Below are 17,332 nucleotides of genomic sequence, written 5' to 3'. Positions count from 1 at the left end.
GAGCTCAAGTTACTACAGACATCTTGTTCCTCCCGGATGAATCCAGCTTCCCCTTGGCATTTATGATCTCTCTTCAAAGTGGTAGGGCTTCAGTGAAAGGAGAAAAAAGCAACCTATCTGGCTTCTATACTTTGTCTGTTCTGGTATATTCCTGTTGTCAAAACTGTCCAAACCAAGATTTGTGTAAAGTAGGTTCATGCTTTAAATGTTAAAATGATAATACATGTATTTGTATTTGTTTTTGACATTGCCAAGGTGCTATGGGAAATTGAAATAACAGTTAGAAAAATAAAGCTGATTTAAAAAAAAAAAACAAACAAACAAAAAAAAAAAACAAAAAAAAAAAAAAACGCCACACAACACAACACCCTACTTGCTTGTGTTGCTGTTCTGATGATGAACTGGCTCCCTTTTGCCTTGAACCCCTCAAACTGACCTCGGTTGGGGTCCAAACCCTTCAGCTCCCCCCTCCGCCCCGACCCTGATCTTGGGCCTTTCCCAGCGGGGCTGGGTTCCCACCTCCCCCTTCTCCCCCAACCCGAGTTTGGGGTGAACTTTCTTCTTCCCCAGGACAGACAGAAAACGCTTTTGTAGCTGAACTGCCCTTATGGGACCCACCTCGGTGCAGGGGGCCAAGGCTGCTCCTTGCCCTGAGGCGAGGCGCGGGCCGCCCCCGCGGGAGCGGCGGCCTCCCCTGAGGGGGTGCGGGCAGCCGAGGGGAGCGCGGGGGCTCTGACCCGTCTGGGAGCGTTCGCTGGGGCCGCCGGAGCCGCTCCGGTTCGGGGGGGACCGGGACCGGGACCGGGACCGGGACCGGGACCGGAGGGGATGAGGGGACTGGGGGGGGGGGGGTGAGGGGAGCGGCGGGGCCGGGCCGCCAGGGGGCGCGCGGCGGCGCTTGAGGTGAAGGCGCGGCGGGCGCGCCGCCCCGTCACGTGACGGCGGCGCTGGAGCTCAGCATGGCGGAGGTGGCGGCCGCTCCCGCTTCGCCCGCGATCCGGAGCCCCCGGCGCTGAGCCGGAGCCGCAGCCGCAGCCGAGCCGGCTGGCCGGATCTGCCTCCCCTTCCCCTCTCCCGACCCTTCCCCTCCCGCCCGCCATGGCCGAGCCGGTGGCCGCGGGTGTCTCCTCGCTGCCCCGCGAGGTCCGCGAGCAGCTGGCCGAGCTGGAGCTGGAGCTCTCCGAAGGTGAGGAGCGCCGGGCCGCGCCGGGATCCCGCCTGCCCTCCCCTCCCTTCCCTTGTCCTGCCCTCGGGGCGCCACGGCCCACGCGGGGAGAGCCTCGGGTGGGGGGGGGGGGGGACCGGGGCGAGGCTTGGTGGGGGGTTGAGGGGGAGGAGGCCCGAGAGGGGGGTGAGGGAGGGGGCCGGGGGCAGCGAGGGGGCCGGGACTGGGATGAGGCCCGGGGGTGCGGGTGTGAGGGAAGGAAGGGCCCTGCCTGCGGGTGGGGTTGTGCCTGGGGGGGGGGGTGATGAATGCTGGGCGCTTTGTGGGTGCGGAGGGGGATCCCCCCCTTCGCCCCAGACCCCGAGGAGACCCTTGGCTCATCCGAGGTGATCCCCCCCCCGCGGGAGGGTTTTGCTCCTTGTGGCCTTTTTTCCTGGAGTTTCTGAGCTGAGGATGTAGAGTGGGAGGGAGAGACACCGGGGACAGTCCGGGAGTGGGGGAGAAGAAGGAACTTTGGATACACAATGCAGACATACCCGGTGTTCTTTCCACTTTCTGAATAAGTTCTTTTGCGTAGCCATAATCGGGACAGAGCATGCGCTTTTTTTTTTTTTTTTTTTTTTTTTCCCTTCCTTCCTTTTTTGCATGGGTACGTCTTTGTTTCTTAGTGCTTAAAATGCTCTTCTCCCTCTAGCTTTGTTGTAAAGTTCCCTTCTGAAGCCGGAGGGCGAGTGATGAATTCGAGGCAGAGGGTGAAGGTTGCAGAGCAGGTAGCTCTGCTCTTTGCGTATCTTTAAATTTCCTCCCTCCATCAGGGTACAGAACTTGATGCCATAATCGGTGCACTTCTCGGGAGGGCTTATACTGCATGGTTGCAATAATCTCTCTCTTAGCATTAAAATTTATGAAAAATCAAGTTGCAGTAACGTCTTTCTTAACTCTGTTGCTTTGTCCGAGAACATGCAGGGCATAAGGAGGCCTATTTATTATTTTGAGGATGAGGAATTCATTCACTGAGCTGGCTGGGTGCTGTCAGCCCCCACTCCTCACATCAGTGTGTAGTGCTCAGTATTTTGCCAGATAAAAGGCTGTGGTGGTGCCTTAACACCAGTTGTTTGTAGTTAAAACTTTTAATGTTAGCTGTTTTGGGGAGGTATCTTTTTTTTGTCAAATGTTTTTCAGGTATACTTTCTGTAAACATTTAACTAAAGTGATAATGCTCTCTGGTGTTTGGTTTTGGGTACTCGATGATAACAAAGAATTGAACATTCTCTTGTGTTGGTGAAAATTTAATATGAAATTATTTTTTATGTTTTTTAAGAATTTGATGAATGTTTTAATCATTTGCTTGCATTTTCTGAAGCTTGTTTCTTGTGATACTGAAAGCCCGTTATAATTTGAGCCTGCAATATATAGTACTGCAAACTTTGGAAAAAAAAAAAAAAAAAAAAAAGAAATCCTTTTGCTAGAATGGCTGGCTGTGACATCATGCTAATCTTTAACAAGCTTCTCAAATAGCTAAAACTTCAGTGCTGTAGAGTGAAGTTTTCAATGTTATGTAAGTAAATCTCTGAATATTAAATCCACTGCCCCTCTGTGGATTTAATATTCAGTTTTCTTAATATGTGTATTGTGGATTTGTTTGTGCAAATCACTTTTTCTGTCAAAAAAACATGAGTACAAAGAATTTTGTGTGACTGTGTCCCCAAGCTCTTGGAAACATTTCATGGTATCTTGCTGCTGAGATAACTGAGGTCTGACCTGTAAAGGAGCTGAGTGAGTTGGTGAGGTAATGTCATTGTACAGTTCTTGAAAAATACGCCCTAGTTTGAGGCTTAAGCTTCAGGTTTTAAGGCGTATGTGTGCATTGTTCAGCTGAATATAGCTATGGACTCTTTATAGTAAACAATATTGAATAGGAGCATTTTATTAAAAATGGCAGTAATGCTTCATGTTTAACTGATTAGTTGTTGCTCAGGTAAGAACACCTGATCCTTTTTTTCCCCACCTCCTTATTGCAGCTTTATTTGTCTCTGGGCTTGGCAGTTTACTGTGTAGATGTTTCTGTCGGGTTTTCGGGGTAAGAACACCTCGCTTTCGGAACAGGAGAGGAACTGCACCTGTAGTGGGTTCATACAAGTAGCCCGGGGCCCCTGACAGCAGGAATTGGGCAGCTGCTCTGCCCTTGGTGGGTGAGCCTACGGTGGGGAGTACCTGAGCACTGTTTGGAAGATGGCTTTGGGTGCAGCGGGCTCCAGGCTGGGAGCTTAAACAAGTTGTGCTGAGCCTTGCAGAGAGTTTTGTGCAGGTCTACGTTACCATTAACTGCCACAGTGTAGAGAATTTATAACAATATGGGGGAAATAGAGTATTAAAATCTTATCTGGCGTTATGCTTGTGAAAGGTGCTGTGTCAGCAAGTAGGATGCAAAGTGGAGCAGGGTTAGTTGAATGCACGCCTAAAATAGAAATCATAGTTTGCAATGATGAGCTATGAGACTTTCTTCAGGAATGATCTGTGCGGACAGAGCACCAGGTCTAATTACACCTCTGCTATCCCTGGATTATTCCTTACTGAGCCTTGTGGTCAGCATGGAAGTAACAGTAGTCCCATGCCTGAGAACACATAAAATGCCTAAGCAAAATAGTGGAATGTGTTTCAGGAAACAGTAATTGTTCATTAATCAACAGAAATCGCGTTTCTTCATATTTTCAGTCTTTCATTTTGTGTCTTTATTTGGCCTCAGTGATTGGTTTGAGTCTAACTCATTTATCTCTAAGTGTAGATAAGAATTCAGTTGTCTTCTATTAACGTGAAGTACATCACACCCAAATCTTAAACATCACACTTGGAAGCCATCTCATTCCCTTACAGAAGGGATCGGTGTCATTGGCTCTAAGTAAAAATGTTAAAATAACGATAACTGTATATGAGCAGTGAATTGGGTCATGGAACTGTGTGAAACCTGGAACCTGCTCATTACTCATGTTTTCCATCTTTTCTTGCTTTTGGGTTTTTTTCTTTCTAGTGCTTTTCTTCATCTGTCAGTAACACCCACATTATGCATCACTAATGATGGGAAGGGCTGTCTTTGTATTTGCATCTGCCTCTTTTTAATGAGTAAAAGTGCCAGCAATATTAACTTTAAAGAAGACTTTTACCCCCATTTTCACGTTTCTGTAGGTAGGGGAGCTCAGCTTTACACCTTTGGGGTTGAACTGCAGCTGTGTGTGAAGGTCACTTTGTATTCACTATATGATGCTGTTTCTTAAAATGTTTGCAGTGTGCACCGGTGAGCTCACAGAACAAGGTAGATGTCTGAATTTGTCCAATATTCAGCCAAAAATGTTAGTATTAAAGCACTTCAGCACTCAGGTTGGGGATGTCTAGGGGCTTTTATACTTGGGGTGAAGTTCAGGCAGCTCCTCTCACGTGAACCTCATCCCAGCTGTGTTAGTAGAGCTGAGAAACTCTGGAACAGCCAGATTCGAAGGTTCTAATTAAGCACGTTCAGTGGGTTTGTTTTATACAGAGCACTTGATGAGATTGCTGTACTGCTTGTGTGGTCAAGTTTGTTCTCTTGGTACGGCGTGGATGGTGGTGCGACGAGAGCTTTTGCTGTGAAAGCAGGGCAGCTGCCTCCCAGGCCACGCTCCGTGGGCCGGCCTGTCTCCGAGGGGGTTAAGCGCGCTCATAAAGAGCTGATTCGGCTGCTGGCTGTTGTTTGACTACGGTTTCTGTCCTGTCGGGTGTTTTTAACTAGTAAAAGGATGTTAGCGGAGTGAACTTGAGCTGGTGATGTGGATGAAAGTATGAGGTAAGGGGAGGAGGGAGCTTCGCCTAGCAGCACCAAGGAATTCCCCTGTTAGCAGTTCAGACCTTGAACATAATTTCAGTTGCTTCTGGGCTATGTGACAGGGTTATCATGTCACTGCTCTTGATTCACGTACAGAAGGAGCTGGTTTCTGTTTGCTTTTCTAGTTAAACGTAGATTTGGCTCTCTGGTTTGTGATATTTGTGGGGGTGTTTCTGTGAATGGCTTCATGCACCTGTGTTTGTTCCTTTTAAAGCTGATTGTCTCTTACTGAGGAATTGAGGCTCTGTCTGCAGAGGAAGGCTTTGTATTAGGATTTTTAGAAACTGAAGAAATAGCAGGGATGGTGGCATGTGTGGAAAAGTAGTATCAGCAAAACCATTGAAACCCAGGACTGAAGGCCAGCCAAATAGGATAGAACCTTACTGGAAGAAAACATGTTGACTCAAGCAAGTGGGTAGAGTCTTTATTTTGTTTGGCTTGAAAATTTCCTATGGAGTTGTGGTATTTTTCTGTTCTTTCGAAAATTGTGCGTTTCAGTTTTCATTCTTTGATTGCCAGGCACCTATCAAAGTAGGTGAGGATCTTTCTCATAGATGAAGTAGCTGAAGCACAGAATTTAAATAGGTTAGAGAAGAGTCAAAGGAAGTACTTGCCCGAGTAAGGGCTGGCTATGTGGATTTTGCTGAGTAAGCAGAAGGGTTTCACTTCAGTTTCTTCCCTGTTGTTCAGAGGGGAACTGTGGCTATAGCACAGAAAAAGTTGAATAAGAGCTTATGAACATGAGCAAGTCGGATCTGATTGTGTTGTAGCTAGCAGGACTTACAGGTGGTTTTTGTGCATTTATGCAGCATCTCACCCACAAGCCTTGCATTAGGCAAAACTAGTAATGGGAAAGCTTTTATGTTGCTTCCTTAATTTACCTGCAGGACTGACGGCTGATGGATACCAAATCTGCTGAGAAATCTCGGTATGGCTTTGACACAGTCTTTCTGTATGCAGCCAATAAAGGTACGGGTCTGAGGCAGTGCTTTGAAATGCATAAAAAACCTTTTGGAGCATGTCGTAGGGAGCTGTTTACGCAAATTCCAAGATGATCATTCTTGCCTTGTTTGGCTTTGCAAAGATTCTGATAAGAACCCTCGCTTCAGATGATACTGTATTTTCTTAAGCCTTATAACCCAGGAAAAAGTGATGCAAGCATGGTAGTGCATGGGCTCCTTGCGATGTCTGTGTCTTGCAGGAAAAGGAAATACAGCTCAAGTCATGATCGAGAGGAGCAAAGTAACAAATCTGTCACCAGCACATCAAGCAGAATGTCCATGAGATGATCACAAATTTATACTGTGCAGATGGTCAGAGCAGAATGATTTAAATGATTAATGGCTTGGAGAGAGTGAGTTAAACACAAATATTGAAAGAAATATTTTGGCTCCTGTGAGTGGGAGTAGATTTTACTGTTGTTATGTGACTGAAGCATGTAAACATGGTGAAGAAAAGGAAAGTTTTTGAAGCATCCAGGCTGATATAATAAAGAATGACCAGGAGAGTTAAAGAATGTGCATATTTTTGTGTTGTGCCTTTCATATTTAGGAAATTAGGAGTAAGTTTAGGGCTATTTTTAAAAGCTGCAGTTCTGACCCTTCGCCTTTGGGGGGGGGGGGGGGAAGGAGGAAATTAGAAGGTTTATAAAGTCCTCCACCTCTCCCTGATTGCTTCTCTGAAGCTTTGCTAGAGTTAGAACCAGTTTTCCTCGGTTGAGTGGAAGGGACATCTGGTAGTGATGATTCCTGGTTTGTCTTGTGATTCTTACTGCTTCTGCTATGGGGGATATGTGCAGTTTCAGCTGGACACAGGCTGGAAACGTTAATCAGACGTGCTACCCCGACACATTTGCACTAAAGCTGCATTTGGTGATGTTCTCGTGGTGTCCCAGATAACAGATCTTCAGTTTTCTATTTTAAATTCTGTAGCATGAAATACTAAGTAGTAAATGTGATGGATGGTAGCATAACTGCATGGAGCTGGATGGCTCTTCTTTCAAATGTGCATCTGGCTAGCCAATACTTGGAGCTCCACAGGAAAGTGTGCATGCAGAGGACCCCTCGTGTTTCTAGTTCATTGGTAACGTTGTGGAAAGGGTGATGGGTTCCTTCCTGATTCCCTCTATCTGATTAGTTTTTGTCATGAAGCTTTCTATTCATTGGATTTATCATGTTTATTCAGTGACAAGTTTCAGAAGCCAAAGAGTGAACTAATGGTGAGAAGTCCCAGAGGTGCAAGCAGAAGCTGAATAGTATCCTGTTTTCGTTTGTTTCAAGTACAATGTTCAGATAATTTCTTGAAGTGTTTTTTAAACTGTGTGTCACAAAGTTATAACAAGCATTTCCTGAATCTCCCAGTGAGTTGCTCAGCTGCTTTTTGGACCTGGATTAATAGAGAGAGGAATTGAAGCATTCCTCTGTTAAGGTTGATTCAATCCAAAATTTTTCTTAGAGCTTATGAAATCAGGGAAGAGTCATCAGGCCAGGATGTCTCATTCTATTAATTAGAATAGAAGACTCTTAAATTTGCACCATGTGTGAGGAAACAGTGATTTATAGCTAACGGATGCTCTGCAGGCAACAGCATTCCATCTGCTACACGAATTTTCCCATTACATTTTGTTGAAAAGTCTTGGGAAAAGCCTCACACCTGTATTTCTCATTCTGAATAATGTTTGCCAGTGTTGGGTTGTTACTCTTGCCTGGATATTTTTTGAGTAAAATGCCTATTTCTATCAGCTTGCTTTTTTTTTTTTTTTTTTTTCAAACTTCAAAGCTGACAGTTTCTGAAACACTACTTACAGTTAACCCAGGCAGGAGAGATGCTGTTTATACCAAAGATAGTCAGTGTAATAGTAACTTCACTTTCCTTGCTGCTCTTGTGATCAAACACCTTGTTTTATTTAATGTAACTTAAGCTGAATAAAAGAAAAAGAAAAAAAAGAAAAGTGCTTGCTTAAAGTTTTAGCACTTCTCTGCCAACATAAACTTTTTCTAATTCTTGTTGACTTGAGAGTTGCTGGTACAAACTAGTTCTTTCTGGACTTTGAATTCCATGGGGCTGGAAGCCCACGGAGCCTACAAGGCATACGTTAGGATATGTTGTGAAGCCAGGAGGTGAGTTACTGCCTCAGTGATCAGCAACTGAGCCCTTGGAATTGTTCCCCAGCAGTCAGGCAACCTCCTTTCACCAGCTCCATGTCCCTAGGGAGCAAAAACAACCAGGAGGATTGTATCCCTGCCTGATAAAATTAGGTCTTCTGTAATCTCTCTCTCAGAACAGCCGGATGGCTAGCTGCCTTGAAAAACATATGTTTTAATGCAGGAATAATGCATTCCATTTAGGATGGCTATAGCCGTGGGAGCTGGCTAACTGAGTGGATAAAGCACTCCCATTTTGCCTCTGGGGTCAGAACTGGTGTCAAACATCAGGTCTAAAGTGAAGCGGTGGAAAGGGATTATTTGGGATTTTTTCCTGTCCTTCACTCTTAACAGGGATGTTGTTCCTGTACCTTAGTCCTAAAGGAGCTTGAAAACTAAACCGCCCTATTATTGGAAATCAAGCACAGATTGCAAAAAAGAGGAGTTAGCGCATATATTTCAAGATTGTAGCTCACTTTGCATTAAGAAAATCTATTTGGGAGTAGCAGCGTTGGTGTTCCTCTAATACCAGTTATAATAAATTCCTCTGAGAGCAGCATAGGTAATTTGCTGGAGGACGCTGGGCTTTATCCCTGCCCCTCCTGACAGAGCTCTCCTGCACGGAGGGAAGACACCGATGTCATTGCAGCCACACACATCTCCCTAGTGCAGACAAAGCTCACTGTTCTGCTGGGAATTGATCGTCATGTGATACTTCCAGTTCCTCCTGCCGAGCTGCTGAGTTTCGTTACAGGAAGCTAAGAATAAGTCTTTTCCCACTAATAATTTTCCATGTGAGCCGGTGCCGCTGTTGCCACAAGGACGGGCTGTGGGTGACTGGGTGGGGCGTTGAGCCGCGCTGCTGGGGAGGGGGGAAACCAAACTGCTTGTGTGGGACAAGCCCCGGGAGATCACAGAAGTGCTAAGCTTGGAATATACAAACATGGTTAGTTGTGACAGAGCATTTGGTTGCCCATAAATTGGACGGATGTGCTCAGAAGTGGGAATGATAGAGCAGATAAAGCACCAGCTGAAAAATTTGGTTTCAGGTCCCGTCCCTACATGTGACTTCATTCCGTAGCTGCACAGCCACCGTTCCAGAAAGGGTAGTCAGGTGAGGATGTGTTAAAGAAGGTTTTGTGTTGCCTGCTGTCCCACCTGTACCTCTAATGCATCAACTCTTAATTTAGAGTGCTGATTAATCTTTGACATGAAGAGCCATTTCACTATGAAGCACCTTTTCTGGAAATACTGTAATTTGCTCACTGAGAACAGCGGTGAGCGTATGTGTGTCAGTACGGATGTCCTGATAAGACTGTTTTCTTTGCCTAGTGGTTGCGTCTTCATCATCACCTTTCACTGTAATTACCCAGTGTGGAAGCTTTGTGTGCTTCTCTGGAAACAATGATCACATAGATAAGCTGACCAGCCAAAAGAAACCCTGAGGAGGGAAAAGGTGCTTTGAAGTTTTCTGCTTACTTTCTAGAAAGAGGTATGAGCAAAGCTAACAAACAGGGGTAAAAGGTTGCTCTTTGCCTTTCTGTCAAGAAGGCAAGATGTCTAGCTAGCAGGGTTGTGTGCTGCAGAGCAGCAGCTGACATTCCTGCTCACAATGTGCATTGTCACTGTAGTAAGAAGGAGAGTTACTCCAAAGAGCTGGGAAGTGACACGGCAAATTCCAGCCTGTGATTATTCACCATGCGATAGAGAGCCGAGTCAGGTGATGAGAGCGGGAGATAAAAGGTCCTTGATCCTCAGTGGTTCTGGTAGAGGAATAAATAGTTCTTCAGCTTATTAAGCTATGCTGCCTTCAATTAAGGGGAAAAAGAAAAATAAGCAGAAAACGCCTGTTAAATGTGTTCCGTTTCTGGCATTTAAAAAAAAAAAAAAAAAGTCGCTGCGTGTCGCATAGGGGTGGTTACAGCAAGGTGCTGGTGGCATTTGGTTGCCTAAATGTTGGGCTTCTTGCAGTGCTGTTCGTGATGTGGAAGGAGAAGGGTGTTGCTGAAAAGTTTGCTTCAGACAACTCCATACTGTGTCCCTAAGCTGGAGAAAAGCAGATATATTCCTCTGGTGTGTCCTCAAGAACTACAGCCCTGGATTCGTAACAAAGCTTTTGGCAGCAGTGTTGGCTCAAGATACTCTCACCTCTTAGCACCTTACTCGTTTCCATCTCGGAGAGCACGGGCGCCTCAGCTCTGCGTTTTGTAAAGCTGTGAACTTTGGCAAGCTGGAGAGGGCAATCGATTAAACTTTTAGGAATGCAAGCCTTGTTTCTCAAACAAAGACTTCAACTATTTACTTAATTTCGTGAGCAGTGAAAGCATTTGTAGGTAACCAAACTAGAAATTATTTTGATACCTTTTTTTTAAGCTTTTGTGGAAATCCCGAAGAAAATACGGAACAAGGCAAGACTGAAGCCTGTCTTGCGTTAGCAAAAAGTAGATCTCATGATAGTAAAGTGCTCATGTAAACATTTTTGAGACGGAGACCTGTGTTTATTCTTAGGGCAGAAACTTTAAGTGATCCCTTGTGGATTGAAAAAAAGAACAATTCTTATTGTTACTGGAATGAAAACCTCCATAGTAACGCAATTTTGGATTGGAAGTTGCTACAGTGAAAAGGGGGAAGCATTGTTAGATTCAGTTCGCAGACAGGAAGCTGAGATGCACAGAGGTGAGGCGAGTGCTCGGTCACACAAACCAGCAGCAGAGCCAGGCACAGGGCTGAGATCTTTCGACACTGAGCCCTCTGCTCCCTCGATGAGGGTGCGTTATCGCTACAGAGGAAGAGACTGAAACATGCGGTCTGATACGCAGTAAATGGGTGTCTCTGCAGTGTGCTGGCGGTTTGCATGTTCTCCCACATGTTCAGGTAATCTGAATCTTAGCTGTGACAGTGATAGTATGTTTCGGTTGAACACATATTGGTATAAACCAACTGTATGTGTGGAGTTTCTCCTCTCTGCTTTGAATTCTCAAGTCCTTCTTGAAAATATCCTGGATTTTAAAAGTCCTACAATGCAGAAAAAAGTCAATAATTGAGTCCCAAACAGGGAGAATCACGGATGAAGACAAAGCAAATGAGTCAGATATAAATAATCCTATTATGTCTTGGCTGCAGCCACACCTAGAAACCTTGAACAAACATTGCTGTTCTGTTTAGTTATTCCTGTGTTTGATACACTTTACTTGTTAAGTCCTGTTTCAAAATTGCAGCATGTAAAAATTGTGTAGGGCTAGTCACCATTAGTGCTAGAGACTTATAAACATTGTTGTAGTAGTTTTGACCAGAGGCACGGATGCCTGTGCTAGAGAATAGTTAATTTGCTCTCATATTTCCCCAAAATCAGAAAAATACAAAACCTTGGAGTTGGTGTTGCCTTGGAAGGCTTTCAAGGCAATTCTTTTTGCAGTAGGCCTTTTAAAAAGTGTCTGGCTAGAACAGCAAACAGGAAGATGTAATTACCCTTTGGCTTCTGAGTATCACAACGTTGTTCATTGTACAGAGCTTTGGTAAAACACTTCCAGTAGTACCTGGTTATAGCATGGAAGCTTTAAAGAAAAGCATTTGGACCTTGCAAAATCATGCTCAATATATTATGATTACTGTCATGTGTCTTACCAGGTAATTACTTACCTAATAGCATGTGTCTCTTCCTTCTCTCTTTCATGCTGGATAAGCTGATTCTTAATAAATCCGAAAGAAAAAAGAAAATTTGGACCCTTCTCCCTCCCTCCCTCCCTCCCTCCCTCCCTCCCTCCCTCCCTCCCTCCCTCCCTCCCTCCCTCCCTCCTCTGATTCGAATTCTTCTGTTGTAGCTCCTGTGAAGGGGAGCCTGAAGTCTGCCTGTTAAGTGTGGCTGTCGCCAATTCCAAGGGGTTTTTAACAGAGGTTAGGGTTTGTTTTTTGGTTCTTATCCAAACACGTACGATTTGCTTTGCATTGTTCTTTTGTCCTGACTGCTCTCCTCTGGGCTTTGTATGTGGCCTATGAAATGTGATCCCCTGGCTCAAAAGAGTTTGAGATTTGTCTTACGCACGCTTACCTGCAGTAATCCTTCTCAGTTTATCAGTGTTGCAGTGTGACAGCTCGTGATATTCAACCCATTCATTTCCCTGGGATGTGAAGGTAATTTCTTATGTTGAACCTGATGGGGAAAGCCAAGTGGAAACAAACATTCGTGTACTGGCAGCTCTTCAGGGGCTTATTCATGGAGGCTCACTCTCATCTGCATCCAGTCTGTAGCACAGGTGACGCTTTTTTTCACATTCTAGAGATTTCGGTGGATTCTGCAAAGCAACAAGGGAGGTGGGGCATGAAGTTGGATGGTGGTGACAAAGTTCTCTATCCATAACTTGGTCTCTTCTCTTAGGAAAATAATTACTACTTATGTTCTCTTGTTTAAAATTACAGAATACCTTCCTGTGAACAATAAAATGGTGTGAAAGACACAGACTTGTTGTACGGCACTGCAGGCACACTCCTCTTCCAGCAGAGACAGAACTATTTGGGCAGAAGGATAAAAGGAAAGACTTGGCATGAGGAACTGGGGAAGGAGTAAATAGTCTTCTATTAGAATTGAGTTTGGCTTCAGGTTATGAAAGATCTGGCAACAGCGCAGCTTAGAGCGTGTTCGCTACTTTCTATTGCTCTTGCCGTGCAAAGTGACAACCTGGTTGTGCTGGTGCAGCTGCTCACGGGTCTGTCTTGGGATCTCGATTGAGGAGCCGTCAACCTTAAAAAAATGAACAGTATTGCTGTTGAATACTTGACATCATGAGAGGATAGCCTGCAGAATAGTCCAAGAAAGAAAGAATGAAAGGAGCTAGTGAAGTGGAGAGATCTGGGAGGTGTAAGAGCTGGGTTTTTTTTTCTGTAATTCTGCTATCAAGAATAGCTGTTTAAGAATAGCTTAGGTTTTCTGTGGGTGGAGTGTGACAAAAAGTCTCCAAGAGTTATTGTCACATTGGAGTAAGCTAGCTGTTCTTGGATTGTTTCCACGTTTTAAAGGGATTGTTTGAAGCTGTTTCATAGATTCCTAGTTGAAAGGTAGATTTCTGCTCCTTCAGCGCATTCTGCCCCAAGCAGTTGCAGACAGCATCTCTCCTCTTAACTCACTAAACCAGTTAATGTTTGAGCTTTGAACATATTGTCTGCTATTTAAGTGTTACATACTGTTAGATACGTAAATGAAAAAGACTCTGCTGGTTGTTCCAGGGAGTTACCTCATGGAGGGGAAAAGCTGACTTGGGTTTCCTGTGATATCCTTTACCTCTGATTGTGCAGGGTGCAAATTCAAAGCCACCCTGCGTTATCTGTGGATGGAGGCACATATGAAAAGGAAGAAGGCAGCTAGGCTAGGGCGGCTTGCCAATTGCTTAAAGCCTTTGTCAGAGACTAAAGGAAACCTGCGCCCATTTAGGCACTAGTACAGCCCCAGGGGCTTGCTTGGCCTCATATGTAAAGAAGATGAAGGCAGCCGCATGGAAATGATTGCACACTTTTGCATGTCAGTCTACATTAGCTCTTTAGGCCCTGGTGGTTGTGTTTGAATGCTGAGGTCTTGTGCTTAATTCTCAGGATTTTCATCCCGTGGGTCTGTCAGTGTAGCACTTAACCCATCTGTTGAAACGAAACCAGGAGGAAAGTATCTTCTGCGCAAGAACGCTTGCAAAACCGGTCTCTTATTGAACTGCTCGGAGCCCGTATGTGACTTCATTCTGATCACAAGGAAGGAGATGGCTCCAGTGGTCAGGCTCTGCTGCCTTACCTCTGGGAAAGGTGTCTGCCTCTGTGATGACTGGTTTCTCCATGTGATAAATGCCTCATTCTCAGCTTGCTGTGTGCTGAAATAAGAAGGAGAGACAAACTCAAGCATCAAAGTAAACATCAATATTGGACCAGGGCAGCCGAGCAAATGAGAAATGGGGACACTTTCACTCTCAAATCTGTGCTGCTCTGCCATTTCCCTTTCCTCTGCATGAAAAGAAGGTTTTGGAGTGATTTATAGCTGTTACACCAGTCTCATTGGGACTGCAGCGTACAGTACTGTCTGTGTGGTTGAGTGGTTGACTTCTGCAGACTGCGTTTCTGGGCTAGGGTTGTTCTTTTTTTTTTTTTTCCTTTTAGAGCTTTTAAACACAAAATATTCAATCATACCTGTGCACAACACTATTGATAGAGGTATCGTGCTTCACAGAACTGTGACAAAGGTGTCAGGTTGCGAAAACATCCTGCGTTTGAGGCTTCTGTGTGTTGATGTATGGTAGCTACCCAAGTGTGATTTTGGGGTTTCAGGAGATATTTTGTTGTGTCTTCATCCAGCAGAATTAGCTAGGGCAAGACAGAACAGCTCTCCAGAGTTTCTTGACTAGAGTCTGAGGTACTGCAGCCTCCAAGGTGGCTTTTATGGATACTCCAGATTGGCTGTCACTGAAAAGGCAGGTTGGCATTGTATTTGGTAGGAAGATCTAAGCTGGGGTACCCCAAGGAATTTACTTTGCTTCTGTGGTTTTTTGTACAGTACTGTGTTGTGCTTCTAGAATGCCCAATGCTTAAGAAGAAATGATCCTATTGTACAAAGGATATTGAAGAGAAGTGATTGCTTTATTTCCCAAACGTCATCATTTCTCTTAAGAGACTATTACGTAGCATGGCACGAATTCTACTTACATGAAACATATGGAGTCAGCAGACAAGTCTTACTGAACAAATTGGAGGGCAGCAATCCAAACCAATGCCTGTTGTCTACAGTCCTTTTTCAGAGCTTTTTGTTTAATTACAAGCTTTCTATTTAGACTTTAATTCTTTAGTTTCTCTTTCTTGGCAGAATATCTTGTCTTAAATTACTGCTGTCAACACATCTTTAGCCCTTCCTGCTCGCCCCCATCCCCCTAAATTATGTAGTACTGTCGGTGGTGCTTCAGATTGCTGTAAAAAGGCCATTATGTTTGTAGTTGAAAGCAAAGCCTGCTGTGATTATAATATTTTATCAAAAAGATATGAGAATCTCCCTGTTAGTATTATTACATTGACACACTGGTTTTATAAACATTTTAGTGCTCTTTGAAATGGTTGATATCTGGTGATTATGGCTCCATTAGGCGTAGTAACAGATGGTTAATATATAAGTACTTTTTATGTTATCAGCTATAGCAGAAATGCTGAAACAAAAGGGAATGTTAAGTTTTGATCTCTTCAGTGGTAAGGTTGGGGAAGTTGGCATCTGGTGTGGTGAAGGATCTCATATTAACGTAAGATTGTGTGGCCAAGGACAAAGTAAACTAATGTCTAGAATGGTGCAAAATAGACTGGAGAGGGGTAATGAATCCTGCTGGGGCAAGACAGTAGAGAGCACGGACACTGGAATGGATTGTAAGCCAGTGCAGCAAGACTAAAATCAGGATGATTTTCGGATGGGTAGATCACAGTATTTGGTAGGATTTCAAGGTTTTAGAAGCGGTAGGACTCCTGCAGTTACAGAGTTAAGAGGGAGAGGCCTGGAAAGTCCCTGCCTCCTTTACCAGTCAAAATAGAGGTGGAATTAGGCCACGGCCATCAGATAACTTTGCCAAGGTCATACCGTGGAGCTGAAGCAGCAGCTTTGCCAAACATCTGCAGTTGCCCTGTGCACCTGCATTCATTTTTGCCTTCCATCATGCTTTTTCAACAGGCATGATGTGAACAGGAGTCAGAGACCTCTGTGTCCCTACAAATAGCTCTAAGATAAGTCTAATTTAACACCCTCTGCAATTCTTAGCTTGCTTTTTCAGGTGATGCTTCTGTTTAAGTTTTGTCTTGGCTTTTCGCTTTGTTGGTTTTGGTTTGGTTTGTTTTTTTTTCTGGACATTTCAGTGTTACATATTCTTAAATTTTGCTTTGTCCATGCCCTGAGAGAAGTTAGCTAGCATTCCAGGATTTTTTCTTGTGAGAACCAGAGTGTTCAAAGTCTTGGGCTTCTGTTTTAGATGAGTAAATTGGAGGGCTTACATGTTTTTTTGCATAGTAATAAGACCAGGCTAATACAGGTAGAATGAAGTGCTAATGGGAAATAAAGCAATAAAGGTTAGTTTGTTATTTGAAGTAATTCTGCTTACACCTTTGAGGGAGATTGGCTATTGCTAAGAGAAACTGCACAGTCACCTTTGTTTTAAATGTACTGCAGAATGAAAAATTAAAATATGATCTCACTCTCATTAAAATTAAGTAATTGATGTCATCATTCAATTAAAAGATTTTTTTGGGAGCTTTTGGCAAGTAATTCCAGATTCCTATTAAGACCTGACCGACCGAGCACCCTTAAATTGGAGGGAATGGGGGAGAGTTCTCTATTAAGTAACTGAAAGATGAGGGAGCATCTCAGCAAAATACCTAACTAGCAAAACCAACTAACCCTAAAGTGCTGTAGGGCAGTGCTGCTTCCGTCCCAAGGTTAGAGTCAAAGCACAGTTCTGAAGTAAAGCTGAATGTATTCCTCTGAATGCGCTTGTCTCTCCAGGTACCTTAGCTTGAAGACCAGTGTTCTGAATGTGCACGTGCATCAAAAGTGAGACATTGACGGGAGCGATTCTAACTTTATCTTCAGCACGAGTTTTTCTCGTCATGCTAAACATAACTGTAAGGCCAAGGCAGTATTGATAACCTCTTGTCTCTGCTTTTCATCAGCTGGCGTTGTAACAATTAACTCTTGTTACTAGTTTATGGTGAATACATTTTGCTGGTTTTTGCTTTTTCAGGCAGCTTACAGCTCCCGACCTGTACAGCTATAGCTTGGGGTTTTTTCTGTTTTATTCATAATTCCACCTAGGCATCATTGTTCATAAGAAATCTTTCATCTCTTGCTCTGGGCTATACAGAACTGGAGTGGCAAAGGAGACTTGTGTTTTTGTGCTGCCTTCATCATTTTCAGAATATTAATATTTAATTTAGGCTTTTTAAAGCTTTTAGCAGATTTGTCAGGCTTTCTTCCCTGTGGTAGTGTATGTGAGGACAACTTGAGAGAGAGCACTGATTAACTTACAATATGGAAAGTGGTTTTATTTGTTTTATCATTGAAATACTTTTAAGAAGCTCATCCTGTTCTGTAAGTAACTTTGCCGTAAACTTAGCCATAAAATAGATCCAGCAGTTTTTCCTTTTCTCCAGCTAGAGCCCAGCCAAGCCAGT

General features: G+C 44.1%; 1 protein-coding gene across 3 annotated transcripts in view; it reads left to right on the top strand.

Annotated features, from left to right (window-relative positions):
* Positions 1-946: 946 nt before the first annotated feature.
* The window catches only part of DIP2B (disco interacting protein 2 homolog B), a 69,824-nt gene continuing 53,438 nt past the window's right edge, over positions 947-17,332 (top strand). For all 3 annotated transcript variants that reach the window (XM_042796752.1, XM_042796751.1, XM_042796750.1), the window contains exon 1: positions 947-1,186. In XM_042796752.1, coding sequence (XP_042652686.1) covers positions 1,099-1,186 — 88 coding nt within the window. In that variant the 5' untranslated portion in view covers positions 947-1,098. The remainder of the gene's footprint in view (positions 1,187-17,332) is intronic.

The sequence above is a fragment of the Tyto alba genome, unplaced genomic scaffold (assembly GCF_018691265.1).
Source record: "Tyto alba isolate M040663 unplaced genomic scaffold, T.alba_DEE_v4.0 Super-Scaffold_23, whole genome shotgun sequence".
Taxonomy (NCBI): domain Eukaryota; kingdom Metazoa; phylum Chordata; class Aves; order Strigiformes; family Tytonidae; genus Tyto; species Tyto alba.
Note: the sequence above shows the minus strand (reverse complement) of the source record. Positions and strands in the feature narration are given on the sequence as shown.